The sequence below is a fragment of the Hyaloscypha bicolor genome (genome assembly GCF_002865645.1).
Source record: "Hyaloscypha bicolor E unplaced genomic scaffold K444scaffold_191, whole genome shotgun sequence".
Taxonomy (NCBI): Eukaryota; Fungi; Ascomycota; class Leotiomycetes; order Helotiales; family Hyaloscyphaceae; genus Hyaloscypha; species Hyaloscypha bicolor.
The window spans coordinates 1,194,711-1,208,189 of NW_020194693.1; the positions used below are offsets into that span (position 1 = coordinate 1,194,711).

Genomic DNA, 13,479 nt, shown 5'->3' on the forward strand with positions numbered 1-13,479 from the left:
TAGTTTCGATCTTTCTTCCCTTCTTGCGACACTTCCAGACAAGACTTTTCTCCACCCTCACGTTATAATGTCAGTCGCGTTGGAAGAGGACCAAGTTTTGAACTTAGACAGCTTTCAAAACTGGATGAGGCTTTTCCCTGCGCTGGCTAAATACGCAAAGATTGAAGGTGTGTATCACAGCCATTCAACCCTAGTACTTGTTTCGGTGCCTGCCATTATTTGGAATATGTTGCCAGAGGATCCAGCTTTCAATTTCGTCAGTTATGCAAGGTCCGCGAACCTCTTGGAGCCCTGTCCCCCACTGGTTCAATTATCAAACGACACCTCCACATCCTGGGCTCAAGATGACAACTCCTCATTGGGCTCTTGGGATTCCTTTGAAACGGTAGTCCCTGGGAGGACCTCTATTCTCAAAAGTGCATTTATAGCTAAATACTTCGCTCGTGAAGGCGAAAAAGCACATACGCCACCACCTCCACCACCACCAAGAAGGTTTTCCTATCTGGGAAAAGCGTTGGACCATCCGGAAAATTATGCTAAGATAGACCAATACGGGCCCCTAGGTCTCAACACCCTCTTCGATCCATCTAAACCTGCTATAGCAGACTTGGTATTCGTTCATGGTCTTGGAGGAGGTTCAAAGAAAACGTGGATGAAGGAGAACAACCCCTCGTCATTTTGGCCCCAAGAATGGCTTCCAAAAGATGATAGCTTCCAGAACGTCCGAATCCATAGTTTTGGCTACAACTCAAACTGGAGGAACAAGGAGAATGTTCTCACGATACAAGACTTTGCAAAAGCACTGCTGGCCGATATCCAAAATTGCCCTCGGATTCCAAGAGGATCTCACGTAAGTCACAGTTTTCAATCTATATTAACCATCAACGACGAGTTCTCCAGATATTGCCAGCATCTCAAGATCTATTCTTGCTACGAAACACTCCCGGCATCATTAGGTCTCACAAGGACCATTGTAGTTGAGAAAGACCAGGCTGTACTGGGCTGTGCTAATGAAAGGTCTACATTCTTAAACACTGACCATCGCAGAATGTGCGAGTTCGAAGCGATTTCCGACCCGAATTATCAAACCGTCCGTGATGTTTTAGCATCCGCCGTTGCTGATTTATACAATCACGATGCTCGCTGGCGGCAAGAGCTGAAAGAATGCCAACAGAGTCGTCTTGATGAAGTCCTTGGTGTAACAACAGCCGTCGAACATGATTTTATAGAGATCGATCGCCTACGCACGCCAGGTACCTGCCAGTGGCTGATAGAAAAGCAAAGCTTTCGGGAGTGGCAAGACTGCCCTAAGGGCACGCAAATTTACTGGATGAATGCAAGACCAGCTACTGGCAAGACTGTCCTCAGCGGAAAAGTAATCGCTCATCTCAAAAGCGTTGGGTTAGATTGCAGCTATCACTTTTTCAAGAACGGCAACAAGTCCAACAGGTCAGCCATCAGGTCATTCCTTCTTTCAATGGCCTGGCAAATGAGTCGAGCGAGTCCTGAGGTCCTATCCAAAGTTCTCGGAATCTGCGAAAAATATGATCAACTAAGCAAGGCGGATTATCAAATCCTTTGGCGTAAATTATTTCTGGGCGGTATCTTGTGGACCCGGTCTCAAGCCCCACGCTATTGGGTTATTGATGCCTTGGATGAATGCATGTCAGGGAATGAGCTGCTTCGTGTGCTTTTGAAAATTCCAGAGGGAGCAAATCTACGCATCTTTGTTACGTCTAGAAAAAAGATCGAACTGAAAGGGATACCTTTCTCACCGAGTTTGAACATCAAGTCAGAAGAAATCTTAGTGGAGGATACAAGGTCTGACATAAAACTCTACCTTGATGCAAATTTTGATCAACTTCCTGTATCAGATCAGCAAACTCGGCAAGACTTGGTGGCTCTGATACTGGAGAAATCCGACGGTTGCTTTCTGTGGGTTAGCTTGGTTCTGCGGGAACTGCGTATGGTTCATACCATCTCCGATGTTCAAGAGGTCCTTGCAGCCGTTCCTACAGACATGGGTGTCCTATATTCTCGCATATTGGACACATTATCTGAAACTCGACGTGGTGAGGAGCTCGTCAAATCTGTCTTAAGGTGGACTGTGTGCTCTGCCCGGCCCCTCAAAACAGATGAACTTTCCCACGCTCTTCAATTCGACCTCAACGACAACATTAATGCCGTCGAGAGTGTGATATCTATGTGCGGGCAGCTAGTCTTTATTGACTCGCAGTCTCGAGTGCGAATAGTTCACCAAACTGCACGGCAGTTTCTCCTTCGCCCGGATATTGATTCAGTGTTTGCGATTAACAAGGAGTTCGCCCATACTAGGATCCTCCTAGCTTGCATGAAATATCTGACCAGCGATGAGATAAGAGGGCCATCTGCGCGCAAGAGATCTGGTTCCAAAAGCCTCCTGGAGCTCTGTTCATTTGCAGAGTATGCCTGTACAATGTTCTTCCAGCACTTGAGCTTCGCATCTTCGGCGGATGATCAAATCGCGTTAATACTGGCACGGTTCTTGTCCTCTACCAACGTCCTAATGTGGATAACATATGTCGCTGCTCAACAGTCCAACCTTAATTTACTGATTGAAACTGCAAAGGCCTTGAAACAATACTTCCAAAGGAGAAGCAAGCATCAGAGCTCATTTGGCAAAGAATTCGTGATAATTGATGCTTGGTCAACAGATCTAGTGTGTCTCGTCTCTCATTTTGGGACATGCTTATTAGCTTCGCCATCCTCGATCTTTACGCTCATTCCACCCCTCTGTCCAGCGGATTCAGCCTTGAGAAAGCAGTTTGGGTCGACTGGACGCGGGATTTCCATACTTGGACTATCAGCAAGAGCCTGGGGTGATTGTCTCTCTACTGTTATCGAGCCCCATGATCAATACGCCGCCCTTGCGGTTTCCAAAACGCAATTCGCTATCGGTATGGCAAGTGGGAAGATAACAATCTATGACCAGACCACTTGCCAACAACTAAGGACTTTAAAACATCAAGAGGCTGTGGGGGTATTGAAATTTGACAATGCGGCTGGTACACTTGTGTCTGCAGGCACCAGTTTTGTCCATGTGTGGGACGTGACCTCAGGAAAGAAGCTTTGGGGTTTCAACATCTCCGACCAATGCTTGCCGCTAGAGTTCGCAGACCAAGATCGACTACTGCTAGGTGCCTTGGGCAATAATTGTGTCACGATCTGGGACATGACCACGGGAATTGTAAGAGAGATCGCAGGCTGGACAGAAGATCTTATCACACTCGCTTACGCATCCCTACGACCAATTTCCGCCAAATTCTGCCCAGACGCTACTTTGCTCGCTGTGCTGTATACGGGAGAAGATATCGTTCTCTGGGATTTGGAGCTCGACGGAGAATATACCATTTTCAGTCGAGGCGCTGGAGCCGAGGTCATCTGCGTTGCCTTTAGCAACGCTAACAACAAGTATTTCGTTGCCTCTTACAGGGATGGCGATCTGGTGTTGTTTGATAGGTCAGAGTTCCAAATTGTCAGGAGAATACTTGCCAATGCACAAGTCATGACTTGCTCCCCGGACGGGCGGACTTTAGCTTGCGGTGATCTCCATGGAAATATATCAATATTCGACTTTGAAGGACTCGAGCTCTTGTATAGAATACGCACAGACGGATGCATACAACGGCTGGAGTTTAGCGGTGATGGTCGATGCCTCCTTGACATGCGCGAACGGCAGTGCCATATCTGGAGCCCGGAGGTCTTTTTAAGACCTGACCTTTCTGCTGAGGACAGTGGTTATGCGTCGGTGTCATTGGCCCCGGCCCAGGAAGTCAAATGCGCGGAGTATGGTAGTCCTGCAAATATCACCTCTATTGCAATTTACGGCGACCGTGAGCACATCTTTGTTGGGAAAGGAGATGGTTCAGTCTCCTTGTTCGATGCAAATTGCGGGAAGCAGCTTCGAACGTTATTCAGTCTTGGGCGTGTCATCAGCCTTCACTTTGACAATGCAAGCGACACATTGATCAGCCTGGACGATTCCGGTCGCGTCATGATTCATCATTGCACCGACTTTGCGGAAACCTCGGAAGAGTTGAAGCCGTCCTTCGATCAGGAATTCTCGGAGGCCATTCGTCAGGTGCTTGGCAATATTGGCCACACTCGACTACTTGTGTCTTCGAGCTTAAAAGATATGCTGTGGACAATATCTAGCAATGGCAACTTGATCACAAAGACAATCGAATGGAAGAACCGAGAGTCATTTAGATGGGCCAGCCACCCTTCTCAGCAGGACAAATTGGTTCTACTTATCGGCAGCGTTCTCCATTTCTACGAATGGTCCACCTTGAACCGACTGACTGGGCCACAAGGGATACCACTGGAGCTTACCAGGCCTCCCGCTGTTAACATTAAGGCTATCATGCTATGTTTTGGAGATAATTTCTTTGCAACACTATTTAGCGACGTCACAGCGCCGCACTGTAACCTCAGAGGGTTCCTTTGGGATACCTCAGATTTCCCCGAAGATTTGACATCTCCGTTTCAGACTCAACCATACTGCATTCTTGATGAAGGAGTTCGACATCTCATTGGCTATTATGGCCGAAATCTCGTGTACCTGACGCATGACGGATGGATCTAGTCTACCGACCTCCATACCGCAGCGGCCATACGCCACTTCTTTCTGCCGGCCGATTGGCTTTGTGCGAATGGAGAGTTGATCATCGAAGTGACGGCCACGGAGACTTGATCTTCGCCGAAAAGGACGAGCTTGCTGTTATCAAACGGGGTCTCAAAAGCAGATCCGAAATAGATCCAAAGTGATAGAAAAACGAGGAGCATTCATCAGGAAGAGCAAAGCTTGTTGAATTTGAAATGGGCATGAATTTTCGTTCGTGCGGAGCGTTAAAAAGGGGCTGTGGCTAGAATAAGCGAGATTAAGCGAAATGTTTCATTTGTATCTTGTACCGAAGTATACCCATTGGGAATTTTTTTTAAGAGACTGGCCCCAGTTGAAAAGAGAAATACTTGGCGAAGCCCATAGTCTAATACCATTGCTACTGACATGGGCTTCCGCACTATACCACAGGAAGCAATTGAAATGTTTCAAGAGCATTATTTGTGAAATTGTGATTAGAAGCTGAGATATCACGGTTTTTGCCCAAGCGGTCGATGCAGCCTTTGTGTGGCAAACCCCTCCTTTAGCAGACCACGTAACTGGCCTAACCAAAAGAAATACTTGAGGCATTTATTACCTAAATGTAGAGGGTTTGCAGCTGAGCTTTCCTCGATCAAACACTCTCCATAAAGTCGACAGCTATCAGCTCTTAGCTCCTCAATCTCCCACCGAGTTTAGGCAATATTGCTTCATCCCTCACCTCCTGATTTTGTCGCCTCTCCTAGGTATGGCTACACCTTTCTGCTCGGCACGCTTGGGCGGCCAAGACTCAAACTTCGGCAAGCCGAGCATACGCTTGTTGCGCCTCAGTCCATCAGCGGATGGCCAGCAAGGCACTGGGCCGGATGGGTGCCGAAGCCCATGAAATCATGGAAATTAACCAAATTACCTTCCTAGAATTCGCCATTGCTTCAGACGACAATTGGAATTTCAACTCCCAAGCCATATCTGCTGAATATGGGACGAAGAAGGTCAGCTGGACTAAGCTGATTCGACCACTGGTTGTCCATATCTCCTGGGACAACGCGATTGCAGCTATAACTTGCTCTTAAGCCGTCAACATTAGGGGCGGGGGTGGATTCGACAAGAACTCGCCGTGGTTTTGTGTCACAGTTAAACTCTGCTCTGGGCAGACTTCGCAAGTGGGTTGGCGCTTCTTACGAAAGTGGAAGGCAGATATCTTCACCACAACTTTGAGTGAGTATCCCATACTGCGGCCAGTGCTCTTGCAAGATTTTTACCAGGCTTGAGGTAGTCTGACCTTGTGGTCAGTTGTCAGCTCCCTCAAAATCTTGAGTCTTTCAGATTGCAATGACCCGAGGGATTATATAATATCAATCATCGGAATGGCGATCGACTTGGATTCTTCACATTACGGCCACCAATGCTTGGTTCCAGATTATTCTCTTTGCTCTTGCAAAGTTTTCACAGCAGTCCTCCCAGACTGGACGATGAAGCTGAGAGCGACCAATACCACGGCCCTCAGACCAGACAAAGTGGCACCTAATGCAGGCATTCTTGTCTAATTTGAAATGGCGAGGCATCAGTTCCTCGTGGACAACCTCATTGGTTAATATTTCCCTTGCTATTGCTTTCTAAAGCTCTTGAAGGTCTCCTGATCCGTAACTGTATTATATTATATAAAATATTATATATATATATTATTTAATTATTCTAGAATATTCGAGAGTAATTAAGTAAAGTATTAAGTAGAGTATTAAGTAGAGTATAAGTAGTGAGAAAAATATTTGAGTAGAATATGAGTAGGGTCCACTGTTCTACTTTACTCTTTTCCCACGCTGATTGTTTCACGCTTACTTGAGCCAGCAGTACGTTCAAGAACTACAAGAAATCGGCATTTGTGTGGCATCAAGTTGTGCAAATGTTTCTTAGATTCAATCCAGCCATGGAATCCATTCTCAATTGCCACCCCTTCAACTCTTTTTCCTTTCTCCCTTTCAATTGGATTTTGCTCAATATCCTTCTTGAGACGCTCCACGAAAGGCAGCTGCTCATGCAGGAGTATATCGATGTTCAGCACGATGAGCAAAATGTCGTCGTTTAGCAACGTGTTGAGTTGTGCTAGAATAGGCCGAAACCGTGGATCTTTCGAGTAATTTACGCCATACATATCCATCAACGGGAGAAAAACAGCAGTGGGGTTCCACTTTGGGAAAGTCTCTGGCTGAGGCTTCTCTTCTGGTTTTGGCCTAGGATCCATCTAGAGGCCTTAGTAGCCACTCCCTCTGCTCTTGAATATTGCACTTGATCTTACCACAACATAGAACGTCAAAATCCCCTTTAAAGCGTTGTTTGGCGGCTGATGTGTTTATTCAACTGGAATCGCTGCCGTAGCAAGATTTCCGCCGGCCGAATCTCTATCCTCCACCTCCCTCATGAGTACCGCTGGCTAAGCAGGACACAGCACAAACTCAACCACTTTCCTGATCAAAAGCTAAGCGCATTACCCGCTATCCCCACAACAGCCGCCTTAACACTCGCACTTCCCCACAAAGTATAGTCATATGGCACACTAGTCAGTGTCCCCAGCTCCGCAGCATTCTCTCCATCCATAAAATCATTATTAATCGCCATGACAAACCATCATCAGTGGAACAAAGCGGTTTCTTGCTCAAGCAGCCTCAATGCCAGACTTCCAGACACAGTCTGGGCCGCACAGGGATCTCAGCCAATGGGCCACGACCGACAATGGAAGCAACACAAAAGGAAAGATCTCCCCATGTTCGTGCCAGTTGCCCTCTTCCTCTACTTTGCGTAAGTAGTCTCCCTAATCTCTTGTTTGGATGCTCACATTATGGCCCGCGCATTTATGAATCGTCGTAGCTGGAGTATCGTAAGGCCCACCTGACTCGTTCAAATACGACGTGCTGAGTAGAAGTCCCGTTGGGTTCCCAATCTTGCTCTCGGGATCAAGTGGGAGTATGATGTGTTGCGTTCAGGGACGGCGGAGGGGAATTGCAAAGTGACCCGGCGTAGTCAAGAAATCTGCTCAAGGCAAAGCCAACATCTGTACCATGCCAATCCGAGCCCTTCTGGCCAGCAACACTCGCCAATTCGATGTAGCCGTGGTCCAAAGTTTGTAATTTGCATCTAACATGCCTCATATCCTCTTTCAAACCACTCTCTATCCGTTTCGTTCGTTCGTCTATTGAGGAGGTCGTTAATCTTCAAAAGGTTCAATGGTTAGCAATTTACTTCGCAACGTTTCAACGCAGCAGATTTACTTACAGTCTCATTGCACCAACAGCCACACTTAGAGAAAGTTTGTAAGTAAGAATCCTATCCTTAAATTGCTGGACCACCTTCTCCTTAAACGCCCACCTGATACCCTTCCACGTCCGGACCTTAGCTGTCCCATCGCGCGTAACTTGTGTTGTGAACCCTTCAAAGACGTCTAAACAGTTCTCGAGTGGTGTGAGCAGCCAATCGCATAGTGGCTGATTTCGGGAAAACTTGTCTTATGCCCATGAGCACGCCGAGGACTTCGTAGAAGGCTTTCAGATCGGTCGAGAGTGTTGCAATATCTTTGGGGGCACCACGGAGCCCGCCGATGAATTCGGATCTTTCTTTCGAGCGGTGTAAAATGGATGTGAGGAGGCCAACCATGCCTGCTGTCACGGAAACTGGATCCATGGCTCGGGAAAAAGCCCGGCAGCGGGCCGCAGAGAGCCGGAGAAGCTAGGAGGAAAAGTGGTGGGACACGGAGCTCACACCGGAGCGTTTGTCACGCAGGTCTAGACTCTCTCATTTTTGCAAGTTCGTAGTGGAGTTGAGATGGAGGCAACGGGGCTCTGAGGGAGGTGCTTTTTTCATGGCTCAGCCACAGTGCAAAGCCCCAACACGTGCAAACGCGGGGTAGCATCAGCTGCAGCCAACCTCCCTTGTCGATTTAAGTTTTCAACAATGCATTGAGCAGAACATGCTGTTATCTCGTTGATACTGAAAAGATTGGTAGCGGTTCGCACACGAATGTCATAACTGAGGCAGCCTCTATTTCGGCTCAGGCTTTTAGACCTGAAGGGGGCATGATGTTGCGTGCTACAGAGCGATCCCCGCCGGAAAAATAGGCAGCTCAGCTTCTCAACTCCACGCTGCAGAGGTTCCAAGGGTTGATCGCTAAATTGGAACCTTGATCCCTGATACATAAAAGGCTGAACAGGGCGGGTAAAACTTAGACGACACTTGTCGACACCAACATCCTACATCTTACTAAAAAGACGCTCTATCTAATCTTTGCGCACTGGCCTTTGATGGGAAATATGGCCACCATTACCAAGCTGCCTGCGGAGCTTGTTTACCAGATTCTCAACAGCTTCGAGGACCACAAAACGACTCTTTGCCGACTTTCTCTCGTGTCGTCCTTCTTCGTATCGGTGGCTCAGCAGCTTCTTTTGAGGCACTTAGTCCTATCAGTTGATATATCGCTGAATGGCATCAAGACTCCTTTCGACAAGATCATAAAAAAATTCGACAAGACCCCGCATCTTTCAGCGCACGTTCTGACCTTGGTGCTCTCTTCTCGACACCAATGTAATGAATCCCTTGATTCTATCAAGCGAGCACTCGACCTTCTCAATCGTGTCACCTCGCTACAATCCCTCGATCTGAAAAACACACTCATGCTGCCTCGATGGGACATAAGCCCACCGAGCTCCGGCTCCTTCCTCGAAACAAACCGTCTCACTCGACTCACGAAGCTCAAGCTGAGAAGTCCATGGATCTCTTGGAGCAGCCTGGTTACACTCCTATATCTCCCAAACCTAGAACACTTATCCCTGGATTATTTTCCAGACGACTTTGCATCCCCCGCCTATGAGAACATTCAAGGCAGGATCTGTGCACTCCGGTCTCTCGAGCTAGGAATCTGGCACGCACAACGTGGGCTTCCTCTGAAGAGATTGCTCGAGATGACCACCAGACTGGAAGAATTCATGCTAAGAATGGGCCCAGAGACATCCTCTGGCAGGCATTCCTATAATTCTTCAGAGATCAGTCAAGCTATGGTACCCATACACGACACACTGAGGGTTCTTAGCATCAGTGGGGCTGATAGTTATGATGCGCAGCCCGTATCTCCTCTCAATTTGAGCGGTTTCAGAGTGTTAGAGAAGGTGGAAGTTTTATCAAGTTTATATTTTGCATCGTGTGATGCGGAGAGATGGCGAGTGGGGCAGTATAAACTTCTGCCACGTTCGTTGGTCGATCTGCAGGTACGCTCTTCCCAAGGGTCCCGCAGAAACATGGACTAACAGCTTTCCTCCCACAGATCAACTTTGTTGAAAAGGCTCGAATCATTACAACAATGGATCCAACACCATCCGTGCTTGAGCATTGGCAAGTAAACTGGCTATCAGAATTGGCTGTCAATAAAAACACTCACTATCCGAAGTTCCGCTCTTTGATTCTTCGAGAGTCGCATAGTCAGGGGTTGGGTCGCTCGCATGACCCCTTCGACAAAACAAAATGCCACCAGGTGGAATTGCCGGAGGGTGTGAAGCTGGAATTTGAGACGAACTCTATCTCGTTTCAGGGCTGGGCTCGCAGGTAGTTATGAGCATGATGATTGTGTTTGGAGGTGTTCTCGGGGGGGGGGGGGAGTTGGCAAGATGGATTGCAGCTCATACTTTTTGCTCGCTGTTGTCCGTTTTGAACACCAGGGCCAATCTACCTGATAAGTTGAGCCAAACCAGAACAACAAAACTTATTGGGTTCAACACAATAGCACCTGTATTACCGGACATCATCGCCTGAAATTGTTTGTCTTGGGCAAATCTTACCACGTCCTGCCCCTCCTTCCCCCTTTTCGCTCACGTACCGTGTACAGTACACCAGTTTCAACCCCCCCCTCCTCGAATTTTTCTAGGTATCACTCAACCTTTCCATTCCAACCAACAATGTTTAGGGGTCCAAGTGATGCTTTAAAATAATGCACATCAGTGGAGCTGAGAAATATCAAAGTTTGTGTAACTCAATTCACGTGCTGCCGTGCACGCTCATGTTCAAGCGAGAACCTGCAGGCTTGGCGGTTCGGTATTATTTCAACGACACTTCTTTCTTCTAACAGGGTCTGCTCCAAATTCATTCTCTTACATTCTGACGAATCAACAGCCATGGTGGTCATCACTTACTTCCCCGAAGATTTTGGCATGCTCTGAGCACGATACCTCCACGCTCTGCAATATTTCTCTCGTCTGCTCCTACTTGAAACTCTTGGCCCAACGCGTACTCCTAGAGCATTTAGTTCCGTGCCTGGGCTTGAGAAAAGATGATTAAGGCATGGAAGTTCTCCTTTCAACCATCTCATGAACTTCTCCACGGGGATCCAAGCCTGCCAACACGCACCCGAAGCCTTGAATTCTCTTGGACGGATGCAGTACCACCGAAGAATAATCGAGCTCTGGACGTCCTTCAACGTCTCTCGTACTCGGAATATTTGCAGATATCCGCAGCACTGAACTACGCCCTTGTACACGATGCAAGATTCTATCCATCGTTTCTCAGGACAGACCACTTGCCGCGACCTCACCGCTCCGAGTCGGAATTGTTGAGTGGATTGATTGACATCCTCACCGCACTACGTCGAATTGAGTTGGGAGGCCGGAAACTGGGTCATGATGATGCCTTGCAGCCTTTGCTGCAGAGTGTGGATCTACTGGAGAAACTTAGCATAAGACTAGAGAATCACTACTTACCTTCCTGGCTCGGGCAAGCCTTGGTAGCAGCCCGGCACTCTGTAAGAGTCTTTACTCTGGAAGAGTCCAAGATGTGCAGATGGAGGGCGGTATACCATGGGTCATGTCTAGATTTGCGCGGCTTCGAGAAGTTGAAAAGGACACAGGTTGTGTCTCCTGCTTTCGGCGCCCAATATGCGGATTCGTGGAGGCGTGGTCTCTATCGACTCTTGCCGAATTCCTTGCTTGAGCTTCAGGTAATACCTTTCCGCGTTGCACACATATAGATGCACTAACACCGGCTTGAAATTGTTTTCCCACCTGGAACAGGCATCATCAATGCTGTATCACGGACAACAGCAGAACGAAACGGGTACCAAAGGTTCCACGCTGGGATCTGAGCTGCGTGATGGAGCTACCCGTCAACAAAGCCACTCACCTCCCGACATTCCATTCGCTGTCACTTGAAGAGCGGGTCGAGAATGCACTTGTCGAAGCATATATCGTGGTGGCTCAGCGAGTGTCGTTTTGAACCGTTAACCAATGAATCGAAAGAGGAGAGGAAATGAAAAGAGAGGAGGGGGATCCTGAGGAGGGACGATCTGTTATATTAACGTTGGGCAAACCTACTCTTAGCTCGAAACACGAGCTGGCAACCCCCGGTGTAAAAGCAGCATCGTACCCGCAGGATGGGATCCTAGAAACGACAGGTCTAGGTGCTAGACCGATCGGAGAAAACATCTTGATAAACTAGCGGGTTCGGGAACTGAGATCTTCAGTTTCAGCTTCAAAATTGAAAGTGTCGAAACTTGATGATCCCCCCTCCTTTCCCTAATCTGATCCACGTGACCATAAACGAAAGAGGCCTTTACGAAGAACTCATTTTACTTTCACTTGTAATTTCCACCTGGATTCCAACCCATGAGAAGCCAATATATATCTCGAAATCCAGGACAATAACACCCGTTAGACAGGCCTCAGGTCTCGTCCTGTGCACGAAATGCCGAAAATGCTCCCTATTTCGGGTTACTAAAGACCGAGGATAGTGGGCCTGGCTATTCCCGACGACTGCCCGACGCGGCCCGAACAGGCACCTTGATATCAATCTTTCCCCACGGTCCCGGACCCTGCGCGCGCAATACACACTGACTGGTCATCCGAGCTTTCCCACTGCTCCCAGATTCCCACATATCGAACATGAATTCGGTCCTTTTTGGCGACTTCTTGCGTTCTCTCTTTGCGAGTATCGGATTACGCGATGCTCGTATCCCGAGAGCCAAGTGTAAATACGCGGCCGCTGCAACGTTACCGCTTTTCCTGGCGTTTTTGTGGTGATGGAAGATATTCGTTTATGGAGGTCTGGGGCATGAAGCGGAGGTCCCGAACGCCAGCGACGCCATGGCATGCAAGCAGCTGTGGCCGAAGGATAGGGCCTGCGAGCAGCGAATCCAGCGGCAGCGGATGAGGATCCAATGAGCACAGGGGCTGTGGGATTCTAGAATGCTTCTATGTCGTCACGGAGTAGGATGCCCTATCCAGCAGCACCGGACACCGTCGCTGCCAGAGTCACAGGTTGATGTAAGGCTATGCATGAGGCTGCTGCAACTCTACTCTAAAATTCTCCGGGAGATAAAATGTCACCGGAGGCTTTGTTTGGAGTGTGAGACGTCTGCTGGAGCATCCTAGAAACGGCCAATTTAGGAGAGAAAATAACGTTTGAGACAACTAGAGCTTGAGCCAACGGCGCCGAGGCCTTCTAGCGGCCCATCCTTTCCCAAGAGGACAACTTCAGACGACAACACTCCCCCGAGGCAATAGACTGCAGCACGCCTCCTGCTACTTTGAGCCTATCTGCGATTGAGTTTACCAGTTGATCGGGGTGCAGGAGCTGGCAGCGAGCTGGACACCATCGCTCCGGAGTCTGCTGCATCGACTCGGCCGCTGCCAATCTGCATCTGCGTCTGCGGCGCTTGACGAGTCGAAAGGGGCGTCATCATCATCTCCAAGCTCTCCAACCACCGTCCAGCGGCCCTGAGCAGAGAGCAGATGGCTTCACGTCGCTTGGAAGCTCCGAACGGCGTGGCCAGGGCCAGATTGATGTGTCTCCCGCCGCTGCCGGTAAGTGAG

At 48.5% G+C, this 13,479-nt stretch overlaps 4 protein-coding genes across 4 annotated transcripts; 2 read left to right on the forward strand and 2 right to left on the reverse strand.

Moving 5' to 3' along the window:
- Positions 1 to 226: 226 nt before the first annotated feature.
- K444DRAFT_549147 (WD40 repeat-like protein) lies at positions 227 to 4,624 on the forward strand (the record flags this gene model as incomplete). The annotated part of the gene is made up of 1 exon (XM_024876430.1): positions 227 to 4,624. One exon carries the CDS (start codon positions 227 to 229, stop codon positions 4,622 to 4,624), a length of 4,398 nt encoding a protein of 1,465 aa, XP_024726360.1.
- Positions 4,625 to 6,059: 1,435 nt separating this feature from the next.
- Positions 6,060 to 6,881, reverse strand: K444DRAFT_638938 (uncharacterized protein; the record flags this gene model as incomplete). Its single annotated transcript, XM_024884321.1, has 2 exons — positions 6,060 to 6,163; positions 6,479 to 6,881. The coding sequence occupies 2 exons, from the start codon at positions 6,879 to 6,881 to the stop codon at positions 6,060 to 6,062; spliced, it is 507 nt and encodes a 168-aa protein (XP_024726361.1).
- A 709-nt stretch (positions 6,882 to 7,590) lies between these two features.
- K444DRAFT_638939 (uncharacterized protein) lies at positions 7,591 to 8,314 on the reverse strand (the record flags this gene model as incomplete). The annotated part of the gene is made up of 3 exons (XM_024884322.1): positions 7,591 to 7,846; positions 7,910 to 8,085; positions 8,135 to 8,314. The coding sequence occupies 3 exons, from the start codon at positions 8,312 to 8,314 to the stop codon at positions 7,591 to 7,593; spliced, it is 612 nt and encodes a 203-aa protein (XP_024726362.1).
- Positions 8,315 to 8,714: 400 nt separating this feature from the next.
- On the forward strand, positions 8,715 to 10,271 carry K444DRAFT_671063 (uncharacterized protein). Its single transcript, XM_024887705.1, has 2 exons — positions 8,715 to 9,891; positions 9,948 to 10,271. The coding sequence occupies exons 1-2, from the start codon at positions 8,932 to 8,934 to the stop codon at positions 10,227 to 10,229; spliced, it is 1,242 nt and encodes a 413-aa protein (XP_024726363.1). The 5' UTR covers positions 8,715 to 8,931; the 3' UTR covers positions 10,230 to 10,271.
- Positions 10,272 to 13,479: the final 3,208 nt, after the last annotated feature.

What these genes read in the sequence shown, in the direction of transcription:
- K444DRAFT_671063 (XM_024887705.1), top strand. Translation starts at nt 8,932, where the DNA reads ATGGGAAATATGGCCACCATTACCAAGCTGCCTGCGGAGCTTGTTTAC. An exon ending in GTTCGTTGGTCGATCTGCAG is followed by an intron (nt 9,892 to 9,947) that starts GTACGCTCTTCC and finishes TTCCTCCCACAG; the next exon opens with ATCAACTTTGTTGAAAAGGC.